At 36.4% G+C, this 12,541-nt stretch overlaps 1 protein-coding gene across 6 annotated transcripts in view; it reads left to right on the top strand.

Moving 5' to 3' along the window:
• Window positions 1-12,541, top strand: part of PICALM (phosphatidylinositol binding clathrin assembly protein) — a 66,824-nt gene that overhangs the window by 22,965 nt on the left and 31,318 nt on the right. For all 6 annotated transcript variants that reach the window (XM_064719945.1, XM_064719952.1, XM_064719956.1 and 3 more), the window contains exons 2-7: window positions 3,200-3,342; window positions 5,458-5,533; window positions 6,766-6,868; window positions 9,233-9,326; window positions 9,842-9,953; window positions 11,319-11,425. In XM_064719945.1, the coding sequence (XP_064576015.1) occupies window positions 3,200-3,342; window positions 5,458-5,533; window positions 6,766-6,868; window positions 9,233-9,326; window positions 9,842-9,953; window positions 11,319-11,425 (635 nt within the window). The remainder of the gene's footprint in view (window positions 1-3,199; window positions 3,343-5,457; window positions 5,534-6,765; window positions 6,869-9,232; window positions 9,327-9,841; window positions 9,954-11,318; window positions 11,426-12,541) is intronic.

Here is a 12,541-nt window from a genome sequence, read left to right as displayed (position 1 = left end):
CCTCTCTGCCTCCAGCCTTCTGTTTTGCTGGTGGAATAAACCCACCTTCTTCAACCGCTTTTTGTGCATTGCAAGAGGTGCTTTACACCCTGGGCAACCTGATAGCTTTTCTCTTGGCTGTCCCCAGCCACATCCATGGATATGACTGTGCGCTTGATGCTGTCTAAGCTTCCCTCATATAAGTCTCCCAGCCAGCTGCAAGCTTAAGATTCTTGTTGCTCATTGCTGCCTTCTATGAAATAAGGAATGCCTTTTGTTCTCTAACACCTGTATGCTGTGTGTCTCTTACTGGGAAAGTTTTAACAGCTTTTAGAATTGCAGAATTCTATGATTTTAGATGGCTTATTTCCCAGGAGAGTATTTCTTTTTCTGTGTGTGAGGTATTCTGGCCTTAATGCAGAAGATTGACACATAAAGTGATTTTCCTTTCTGTAGTATTGATGGGAGTAACTATTAAATCTTTCTCCCTGACTCCCATGACAAGATGATCAATGAAACAGGCATTTCTCTTTCACCAAGGGTTGTCCTTTTGTTTTCTTGATGATTTTGTTTGTTTCTATTTGTGCTCTAAGATGAAAGCTGTTCCCCTTAGTGCTGTACCCTTTGGTTATACACCTGCCTCTGGTATTGCTCGTAGCATTTCCAGTAAGTAGCAGTCTAAAGATTTGTTGCTTTGGGGCCCTTAGGTTTCCAAACACATAGCTAGTGTTTTCATAGGTGGGTGTGAGACAAGTTGTGTTAAGTGTAGGATGTGAAAATAACTATATATTTGTTCCTTTCCTTTAATGAAGGGTGTTTGTGGGAATAGGATAAATAGGAACACTGTATATGTAGTGTGGGATGTAGTGCAGGAGTGTGGGATGAAGGATACCATCTTCTGCTGTCTGTACTATGCTGCTTATAGTATAGTTAGCATAAAAATTGCTGTTCTAATTTGGGTGTAACTGTGCAAATAGTTCTTTACCTATTTAGCGTTGCTTATGAAAATACTTTGAAAATAAATTTCAGAGTGATGGAACTTTTCAGAGATGTGTATGGTTTAGGTACTTTGAGGTATTAATACATGCCAGATTATTGTGCATCTGTTCAGTCTGTATTTTGAAGAGGGAGAAATTTCATGTCTTACTAAATTTAGTTTGTAGTAACTGTAGTATTGTAGTGACTCCCATGTTTGCATTTGCAAATTTACTTCCACTGGAGGCTGGAGTTGCCTCTGTACTTTGTTTCTTGCCTGTGTTCTCTCCCAGTTGGTCACCGGTTCCTCATAATGTGCTGGCACTCTGTCCCTCCGCCCCCCCGCCCCCAGGTTCATTCACATGCTTTTCACAGAAACACTCATCAGTCCTGTGAGGGATGATTTTCTGAGGGTTACAGAGCCTGTTTTCTTTTATACACTGCAACAGATAATGATTTCAAAGTTCAGTGGCATTTCAGAAACCATTTCTCCCAGCACAAAATATCGTCTATGCTGGATATTTATTTTGGGTGGGGTTCTTTAATGTTTTTAGATAGTGAATTTTCAAGTGCCACCTCTTCTTTTGTATTTTTTATTACTGTTGATTTGCTGGCAGATGTTGCATTAAAGTATAGAAATTCTCACTTTCTAATATGCGCTTGCACCTCTTATGCCAAAATGTATGACTTGACATCCAGTGATGTGTGTACCTTTGTATTTAATGTATGTTCCTGCCAGATAGCCTTGCACAAAACTGCTTGTGTTATTATTTAGGAGGGAAGACCTGAAGGTGAAGAAGCTGCAGGGCTTGGTTTTGATGATCCAGTTCAGAGCACATCTCTTGCTGAGTAATATCCTGGCATTGTCTTAACAGCCCCAAATCATCATCCAGTAATAGATAACCGTGACTTAGAAATGAGGTCATGAGTGCCTGTAGTCATCACAATTTTACTTGTAGATAAAAGAATGTTTATCTCTCCATCTCATTACATTTATGAATGTGGAAATCATTTCCTGCTCACTTCCTTTAATACTTAAACATGTAAATAGCAGCTTTTTCAGTTCTGACCATACTACTTCAGAGTGTGTGGTAGCTGTGCTTACCTGCTGCCCTGGATGAAGGAAGTCCCTCAAGGAGGATGATTGTTCATAGGAAGATATAAAACTGTCTTCAAAAGTGAAATGTTTGCCTTCAGATTAAATGTTTCCAGTATGCCTTGGTAGTCCTTAGTCAGGAAGGCATAGGACATTCTGAAGTCTTGATTTTTATTGAGTTGCAGCCTTTGACAGGGCTGTCAGTTTGAGTGAAATTTGCTGGTTTATTTTTGGAGTGGTAATGGTAGAAAAATTTCATCACTGCTCTGTTGCATTAAGTTACGCTTCATATCAAATATTAGCGAGCTGTATTATCAGATAGTTGTTTCTGTTGTATTTGTCAATGCAGTGTCGTGATCATAAGCCATCCCTTCCTTCACTGGCCTTTGGAAATAAGTTACTGGATGATGAGATGTTGTTGTGTTGGTTGTACTGAAAGTATAGCTCCCCATGTTTGCTCAGGTGGGGCAGTAGTCCAGGCTGAACAGAGATTGGAAAGCTTTGTTTTAGTTAGCCAACCTCAGGTCTTGTGCTCCTAACCATCCTTTTGGTTAATGATCCAACTTTGTTTGAACTAAATTAATCTGTCAGTTTCTGGCATTGTTGCTAGGGGCTCCTTTTTCCACTCAACATTTCCTCTGCCCTTTTGAAGGTGTTGATTGCATTTTATCAAGACTAAGTAGTATTTGAATCTTGTATTACTCACTTTGAACTAGTGCTGGAAAGTATTTACTGATCCATTAAGAGGCCAGAAATCTGAGATTACAGTTAATTCTAGTCATAATCTTCCAGTAAAACTTAATTAAATGGTACCATGTAATAATTATTTTGCTATTTAATGTTTTAGGTGTTCGAAAGCTGAGAGTTGTTAGTCAGAGATAGTGTAAGGCATTATGGTACTTCTGTTCCAGGGCCTTCTAAGGCAGCTGCAAAAGCAGTTGAATCTTGGCAGTGAGCAGAGTGGGCTTGGTGTTATTAAGTTCTGATAGACCAGAGCCATGCTGCTTTTTGATATTTATTTTGCTGGAAAGCCCCTCAGTTTCTATAAAAAATATTACTACAGATAATGAATGTACTGATTGTTTTAGGGAGCATCATTGATCTTCCTTTACAGAACTGATAATAACAACAGAAATTTTTGTATTGCAGATTTAATCCAGTGCACAAATGAGATGAATGTGAACATCCCACAACTGGCAGATAGTTTATTTGAAAGAACTACCAACAGTAGCTGGGTAGTGGTCTTCAAATCTCTTATCACAACCCATCATCTAATGGTGTATGGAAATGAGGTAATACAAAAGTGGTGTATTATTTTGAGAACAGTTGCAGTCCCTCATTCCTGTAAATGTCACCTAAATGCTTCCAGTAATTTTTTTTTTTGTAAAACAATCTTCAAGTTTGCCTTTTTGGATCCTACTCTGAATGAACACAAGTCTCATTTTCTGTTTGTTTCCATTGTTTCTACTTCGAAGTGTGCAATTCTAGTGTAAAAAGTAAATGTCCCAAGTGCTGAGGGTGCTTTTTTCCTATCTTCATATTCTAATGATGAAAGAGAAAAAACCCAAGAAAAGCTAACTCACATGGGATTCTTCAAGCTGAAAATGGAAGCAGTTTTGCCTTCATGCTGTAGCTAACTCTATGGTCTTTTCTCCTTGATAACTTCATTCTAAAGTAATTTCTACCATCACACCCTAATTTTTTACAAAGAAAAAAAATGTGTGCCTATGAGTTGGCTTTGAGGGTCACCCTAGGACAGGGTGAGATAACACCAAACTGTTAACAGTTGAACAGTTTAACAAACATAACCCCAAGTTACACAAAAAGGGATAAACCTGTTTTGTCTCACAGTTTTAATTCCTATGGGCCCTTATTGTTTGGAATACCAAGCCAAGCATAGCAGCAGCTTGAATGTTTTGTCTTTAAAAAACAAAAAAAAAAATTTCCAAGATCTTCTTAGAAAAGGTTTGTAAACATTCCTTTTTACTGCAGAATAAGGTAAGCTATATGAACTTTGGAATTAAGATCCTTTTAGCAAATTACCAACATTTTTCACTTGAGTTTGCATGCAGAGGAACTGCTTCCTCAGACTGACTTGTGTGGGTTGGAGAGGGAGGTTAAGTTTTTAAACATATACTGGTTTCACTTGCAGGTTATTGCTGGTCTGGGTGAAAATCTATTCTGTGAAGCTAACTAAGCCACAAGAGGGCAAACTTCTGTTGTTGGCTTGAAGCTTAAACTTTTTCATTGGGATAATTGGCACTTTTCAAAACACCTTGCAATTTGAGTCATATTAATTTTAAACTGATACCAAAATAGTTCATAGCAATTAAAAGTATTTCATGGGACCACTGTCTGAAATACTTTGCATTAAGAATATTTATGAATTTACAAACAAATTTTGCTTGCCAAGTATATTACAAGAGTGTTGAGGGTAAGATTGCTGCTCAAAATGAAAATTTTCACAGTTGGACAAACAGATTATAACACCATTTAGATTGCAAAGGACCTTTAAAATCAAGTCCAGCTGCTAACCCAGCACTGCAAGCCCACCACTAACCCATGTCCCCAAATGCCACATCTGTGTGTCTGTTAAATACCTCCAGGGATGCTGCCTTCAACTTTGGATTAATTCCTTTACAACTAGGTATGAGTGCCTTTACTCTCCTCCAGTCTTTCTGCTATGTGACTTATGTATGCTAGGAAAAGTAATGAAGTAGTACATGTTACACTAATCAACACTGCTTTTGTCTTTTGTCAAACTGGTTCTTGCAGCTGAATGATTGGCTTATTTTTGTAGCAGCTCTGTACAAGTTTTTTTTCCTGTTGTGTCAACAATCTTAAATGTGTCTTTACAAGATGAAAATGGCATCATTCACCTTGTGAAACATAATTTGTAATTAAGTATTATAAGAAGTATTGTGATACAGTGTTAATGCTTTATATGAATTGTTATGTTTGATATTTGATTTATAAGCCAACTAACATTTCCATCACCTATATTCATATTTAAGATAAGTACCATTACAATTGTATGCTGAGCAAAGATGACTTGGCTAATTAGCATTATTAAATTGTTATAAAATTGAAGTCAGTGAAACAACTATGAGCGTGTAAAATGAGAATGTATTTGAAGGGATTTTTTCAGAAGTTCAGAGTTCCATATTCTAGCTTAAAATAAGCTCCAACTAAATGAGGCCTTGGATTTTTTCAGAGATTTATGCATAAAAAATAACTTGCTTACTTTGATAGCTTAGCTGGTTTGTAATAGTTTCCAGATTTGAAGTCAGTCTTAAGGCATAAAAGCGGAATTTTGTAACCTGGATAAGAAGTTTCTAGTGTTGTTAGTGCAATTCCTTCTCCTTGGTAACACAGTAAAAGTATTCAATTTTTTCTCTTTTGTCTAGCGTTTTATCCAGTATTTGGCGTCCAGAAACACATTGTTTAATTTGAGCAATTTCCTAGACAAAAGTGGATTGCAAGGTAAGGTGTCTTGTATTCATTAAATTTAGTAATGTGCTGAGGAACAGCAAAAACAACTTGCTTACTCTAATGATCCCTGTCATTTAGGAAGTAACTTTTCTGTCCGTTTTACCCCAGGCTGCATTTCTTAAATAAAATGCTGCAATGGTGTGGCAGGAGCTGTGTACTGGAGGACCATGTTGAATCTTTTCTTACAGGCATACTTAAAGGCTTCTGACTTTGTTAGACATATGGATCTCAGTATCCTTCTTATTTCTGTAGAGATAGACATCTCCAAATGAGACAATTTTGATTATTAATTTTTTAAAAATTCATCATATGTACTTACATCATATCAGTGAGACAAGAACCGTATCTAAATAAAATTAAAATTACATTTTTGGAAAATTGATCAAAGACTATTCCATTTATCTTTGAGACTAATCCAGTGGGCAAATATGTGTTTCTCTGGTTCAGATTTTTCAACTGAAATAGTCTTCCAAACTGTTATGCTGCAGTTCAGTGCAGTTCTGACCATACCTGCAGCTGGCATTGTTTTTTCTCTTAAGATGGTTCCTTACTTTGTCTACTGCTTCTTATATAGTTCTGATCTTTGCCACAGGTTTACTAGAACAGGCAGCCAAAGTGACTGCCTGAGGACAGAAACCTTCTCACTTATAACCAAGGCTCTACCAAATTGTCATTTTTTTGAGTTTTAACTTGTATGGTCTCAGCATAGACTATGAACAGATCATCTTCTTAGTCTATACCGCTAGATTGACTGTTAATCAAAATATTTCCCATCACTGCTATCTTAACAGAGAAGAATTTCTGTCATATTGTGGTGTTTCCATCAAAGCCTTTTTTTTCTGTTCAGTTGCAAATGAGACAATGTGTTGCCGAGCTGATGTGAATGCCTTTGTGAATGCATCATTTAATTTCTTTGATAGTAATGTCTATTGTAATATAAAAGAACTTGCATAAAAATTACTTCATTTTGCTTGTGGAAGTGATTTCCTTAGGAAGTGAAGTGTAAACTTTAACATACTTGAGGTAGTCTAGATATTTGTGGTATTGTCTGTTTGATTTACATGGTGAATACAGTGACGTACGCAGTTATTTTCAGACTATATTTTTGCACAGTTTTCCCTAGTCAATGGAGCTGTCTTGTGCTAATAGTTTGCACTTTATTTTGAATAACATTCTTGTTCTTTGATTAGGTAAGTAATAAACCCCTGAAACTTATTTTTTAGGTTATGACATGTCAACGTTTATCAGGCGGTATAGCAGGTATTTGAATGAAAAGGCAGTTTCCTATAGACAAGTGGCTTTTGACTTCACAAAAGTAAAAAGAGGGTAAGGACTGCATTTTGTTCTACTGATCTTGAGGTGTTATTGTATGTCCTGTAATTCTAGTGAAAAATATCGTCGTTAGCTCAGGCTTAATACAGACAATAATGACTCCTTTTCTCTTTTGAATATTTCCCATAACACTCCAAGGCCCAACAGCCTGAAAGTGTATATAGCAAAAAGTTTTTTACTTCAGTTGTTGTAATTTTTTATCTTTAAACATCAACAGTTTAATATAAAGGAATGAAAGATGGTGTGCATGGAAGTCTATATAAAAAAGTAGAAGTTTTAACAAATCTTTCACAATAGATTATGTACTCTGCCTTTTATGTATTGTAGCGGACCATGCAATTTATTTGTGCTTGTAGCTCTGGAAGGCTTAAATGACAGGTGAAACAACCTTGCAGTCCTTCCTGGTGTTTCTCTGTTCTGTCACAAAGTATCTGTGTGAAGTTTACTACCTTTTGAAGGTAGTGTAAATTTTTACTTTTAATAATACCTTACAGCAGATGCTATCCTGAGTTGGTCGACAGGAATTTAAATTTTCCCTGAAAAGTGTGCTCATTTAAGAGGAGTTATTTTGAGATTAAGTACCTGTTTACATGTAAAATAACACAGTGCAGAGCACCAGTGGTTTGGTAAATTACATGTTATAGTGAATGATGGAATTAATCTGGAGCTCTTCTTTGGGAAGACTGGAGAAAACGTAGCAATTACAGTTAGTTGAGTCTTTCCATCTTTGTCCATTATCTTTTTATATGGTGCTTTTTAAGGTTTAAAAGCATAATACTAGTTTTAGATTTGGATGTCTTTTATATATATATGTATGTATATATATATATATGTATGTATATATATATATGTATATATATGTGTGTGTATGTATATGTATATATATGTATATATAAGACACTCCGATCTAAATCATATATTATCCATATAGGTGAATTTATACTGAAACTAAAAGCTTAATGTTAAATCCACAGAAGTCCGAATTTAATACTATTGAATGAATTAATTGCAGTAATGGGCTGTCAAATGATACTTTGCATTAAGGTTGTAAAGGCATTTGTAGTGGGCCTCAGAACACTGTCCAAATCCCTTCTGCCTCCTTGCTAAGACTGTAGAATCCATTTTGGTTTGAAGTGTGATGGTAGAGTAAAAGGAGAATGCCTGGGCTCCTTTTGCTCATTCTGCCTTTAGAGTTGCTTGGATTTCCACCAACACAAAACAGTATTTTCCATGCTTAAGATTTGCACGTGGTAAGGTGGCTGCAGGTGCTCTGAAGAGATACACAATTGTTTTATCAGGTGTTTTAGGTCTAATGAGATGAATTATTTAGCCTGCACCATGTGCCTGGAGGTCCTTTTGTGAGCCAATAGGAATAACTGTCCTGATAGCAGCAATCTGCCTTTCCTGCTCCATTTTTCTCAGGGCCCTCACGCCCGTGCTCTGCCCCATTCAGTTTCTTGCATTTGCTGTTTGCTGTTAGCAGTAAATATACAGCACAAGTAGAGAACTGGAAGCAGCATGCTCCCTGCTGCTTGCCAGCCTGGAGAACAGCCACAAACTGTTCTGTGAAGATGCACGATGAGATTTGCACTTGCAGAAGCATTTGGTTTGCTCTGTGCATGCTGATGAGCTGCAAGGCTGTCTGATTTGTCTTACAGAAAGCAGTTGTTTCATGTCATCGAGGGGATTTAGTCTCTTCCTCAGCTGTTGCTTTTCTTGGATATTTTTGGTATTCATTTGATGAGTTTTTCAAATGTGCAGCCAATCTTAGTACATTCAATCTGAGCAATTAATAAACAACAAAATATTGGTGGTCAGCCATTAAAGGGAAATTTCATGTAGTCTGTAGAATCTTTCTGAAAAAGCCATTAAAGGGAAATTTCATGTAGTCTGTAGAATCTTTCTGAAAAAGCTTGAAAAACATACTGCTGCGTTTTTTTATTCTTTCTTACCTCTTGAAGCTGAAAAGAATCCAAACTGACACAAAATAATAATTGAGTGATTGGAAAAAGAATACGTTAAAAATTGCTTCAAAAATAATCTCTGGAAATTTTTTTCTTGTTACCTGATGCATTGTAGCTCTCCTGTATTTCTAAACACTATTAGTTTCATTTTCTCTGAGGAAAAATTCAGCTTGAAGTCACATTTTGACCAAATAAGTAATTGTTTTTCTGTACTGCAGTTATTATGGCTACATTGGCTAGGCACCACTCCTAAACACCACAAACATCGCTTTGTGTGGCAAAGACTTAAATGGTTTATCTGATGACCTGCTATATTTTCTGTCATTTCTTATCAACAATGGCTTTCAAAATTCATGTGAAGAATTTTCTTTGTGGTTTTTTTTCCTCACAACAGGGCTGATGGAGTGATGAGAACAATGAGCACAGAAAAACTCTTAAAAACCGTACCAATTATACAAAATCAAATGGATGCACTTCTTGACTTTAATGTAAGTTTAGCAGCATGTACATTTCTAATATACCGTCAACTTGTTGTACAAACATGTAAAATAGGTTAAGATTAAATGTCTTGCACTTGGTTCCATGTTATCTACCCAGCTTAAAGAGCACAAATAATTTTGTTCATTGGTATACCCCCAAGAAATCAGAAAAAAATGGATACACAATGGTCTCTGGAGACAGTGCTTTGTGCTAAATGACTGTGTTTTTATTGTGTACCTTATGTAAGAGTTGCTTGTTTGTTGAAAAGCTGATTATTTATGCCCTCTGTCTTTTAGTTATGTTAGTTAACATTAGCATTGTTTAACAAAAATGTCTGCCAAAATGATTTGACTTAATTCTGTGGTGAGAGAAGCTGTTGGTTAGTTATGGTGTTACTTTCTGCTAGCAGCAGACTTTCTCGAGACTGGAAAGCCTGTCTTGAGACAATGTGCTGAAGTTTAACTAGAAGTTTTCCAAGAAGAGATCAATCCAGTTCAATTAACTTTTTCTCTGATCTTCCTAGGTTAATAGCAATGAACTTACAAATGGTGTAATTAATGCTGCCTTCATGCTCCTCTTCAAAGATGCCATTAGACTGTTTGCGGCATACAACGAAGGGATTATTAACCTCTTGGGTAGGTAGCACTGCTCCCTGCAATGCTCAGCTCTGGGGGGGAACGCAGTGAATGATTCACATGAGCCACTCTCTTGAGAAACTGAAACAGTCTTACTGTAAAACATCAAAATTTTGCTGTTATTTCCAGTGTTTGTCTGTGCAGTTGCATTTGACATTGCTTTGTACCCAGGGATAGGTAAAATCTGAAAGCAAAGTCCATCCAAGACTTAATTCACCTAATTTTTTTTCTTGCACTGCTTTGTTGGGGATTTTTTTGTGCATTGGTTTTGGGTTTGGTTTTTTCTTTTTTTAATTTTGTCTTATTGAGCTGCATGACGAACCTGAATTATAATATTGATGTTGGTTGGGGATTTTCTTAAGAAACAGTTTGTGTTTCCTAGTAAAGGAATCAATTATGGTCAGTTGCAAATATGCAGTCACAACATCAGTGATTGCTTGGCTATTGAAACGTCAATGTTGCTTTGTTTCCATGATTGGTTATCTTATGTTCCTAGAGCATATATTCTATATTAAGGAGAATTAAGAGTTCAGAGTTAAGGCCCTTCCACATGCGCATACTGGAGATGAATTTTCCTAAATTTAGGAAAGAATTAAGTTGAAAGTAATCAGTTGACTTACTTGATTTTGTTATATGCTGTGATTAAATGTAGCTCCTGATTGCTGTCATTATCCAGTGCTTGCAAAATGAAAAGTAAAATCCAGAATAAGTCAGTAAGGCACAATCTGAAGTCAGTCAGTCTTCAGTATGATGCCCCTGTCAGATTCCTTTCCCTTGGTAAGAAGTAATATGCCCTTGCTTTCTACTTATGCTTTGAGTGAAGCTTAGTAAAAAGAAGAAGCAGGCCTTGAAAGGGCTTTTCGAAGGAGGAGTGGGACCCTCTTGCTTTCAGCACTGTTGTTTTCTAATCAGTTGTTACTTCACTGCCCCAGACCATAGTAAGAGGCATCAGTGTGTCAGAGATCAAAATCTTGCCTGATAGCTGGCCACTGGAATAGAGTAGGTATTTGACTGCCAGATTGTAAAACTGCCCTTTTTTTGTTTGTTTGTTCTTCTTCCCAAGAAGATGAATTTACATTTCCTTCAGTGACCTATTCTTTAACTTGATTGTCCTCTTCAAGGTGGTTATGCTTTCGTGGTATCTAGTACCTGCAAGGTAAGGTGTAATTTCATGCATGGAACCAGTGGCTCACATTTGACAGAGCTTTTGTCATTTGGTGCAAGTTAGGCATAGTGACTTCTGCAGTTGTCATAATAACAGATCAGCAGGTATTTTCTGTTTGTCTTGATTTATATGCTTTTATTGTGCATATCCTTTGCAAATCTTGATTTCTTATTTAATGCAAATATTCTTACTGTTTCTAGAAAAATACTTTGATATGAAAAAGAACCAATGCAAAGAAGGCCTTGATATATATAAGAAGTTCCTCACTAGAATGACACGGATCTCAGAGTTCCTTAAAGTTGCAGAGGTAAACTTAAGCTGACCAATTTAGCTGTTTATTTGAAGCAGCTTGTAAAGTGCTTATTTTATCATAAAACACGTGCTTCTTCCTCCTTGCTTAATTGCTATTCTCTCAAGGGTCATCTTGTTCATCTCTACCCTGGTGTTAGTTCATTTGAGGACTGTGTTGGAAAACCTGACTGTAGAGTGCTTATTGGTTTATCTTTTGCTGAGGAGAGTGTATTAATGTGCATTTTAAAAATTCCTTGGTTATACTTGCGAGCTTTCTTTGAAAAATAGACTTACTTTTAACAAAGGAACTTCATGGTGATCTGCTTTCTATGATTCTAGCTGTATTCTAGTTTAAAGCCCACAATTCTACCAGAAGTTTTAGATAAAATAACAGCTTCAGAAATAGGCAACTGAGACAAACAGAAGAGCATGGAATTTCTTCAAGATTTTTTGCTGTAGGTGTGCTCATAGAGGGAAAAGCAATTACCTTGCAAAATGTTTCATTTGTGGGTTTTTTTAAGAAATGCTTAGTCTGTTGCCTTCTTGTTTCTAGAGCACTGCTAAATTGATGTCCTAATATTGTGGAATTCCTTAGTTGAGGTGTGCTCCTCTTCTTGTTTTTATTTCCTTGGTATTCATATATCTCTCTTAAAAAAATAAGCGTCCCAGCTTGGCTTGCTGTCTGTCCTGACAGTGTCTCTGTCAGAGATACTGTCTTCAGCTGATAAGACCATCAGTTGAAGTTGAGAGTATTGATCTTTCTGTTGCAACAGTATATGTCCTGCTGCAAACATCCTAAATTTCATCTGCATTTTAGAAAAATGTTTCTTTACAAAAATTCATTGATGCTTTGTTTCATCAAATATACCCTGTGTGTCAGTAGGTCTGAGAGTTTGCCACGTAAATTGTGAGATAGGCAAACTTCTTCAGGTTCTAAAACACTGGGTTCTTGCTCTCTTGTTTCTAAGCTTCTATCTGTTGAATATCTCTGTAACACACCTACTTCAATGTGTATACATTTAACAAGAATTTATGACAGCCAACCATTACAGAGTACAGACTCTGGAGATTTAAAATTTATATTGAACAAGTTTGTGCTTTTTGCATTACTTCATGTTAATGTTGTTTACTT

The sequence above is a fragment of the Zonotrichia leucophrys genome, chromosome 1 (genome assembly GCF_028769735.1).
Source record: "Zonotrichia leucophrys gambelii isolate GWCS_2022_RI chromosome 1, RI_Zleu_2.0, whole genome shotgun sequence".
In the NCBI taxonomy this organism is placed as follows: Eukaryota; Metazoa; Chordata; class Aves; order Passeriformes; family Passerellidae; genus Zonotrichia; species Zonotrichia leucophrys.
This window is presented reverse-complemented; position numbering and strand designations above follow the sequence as displayed.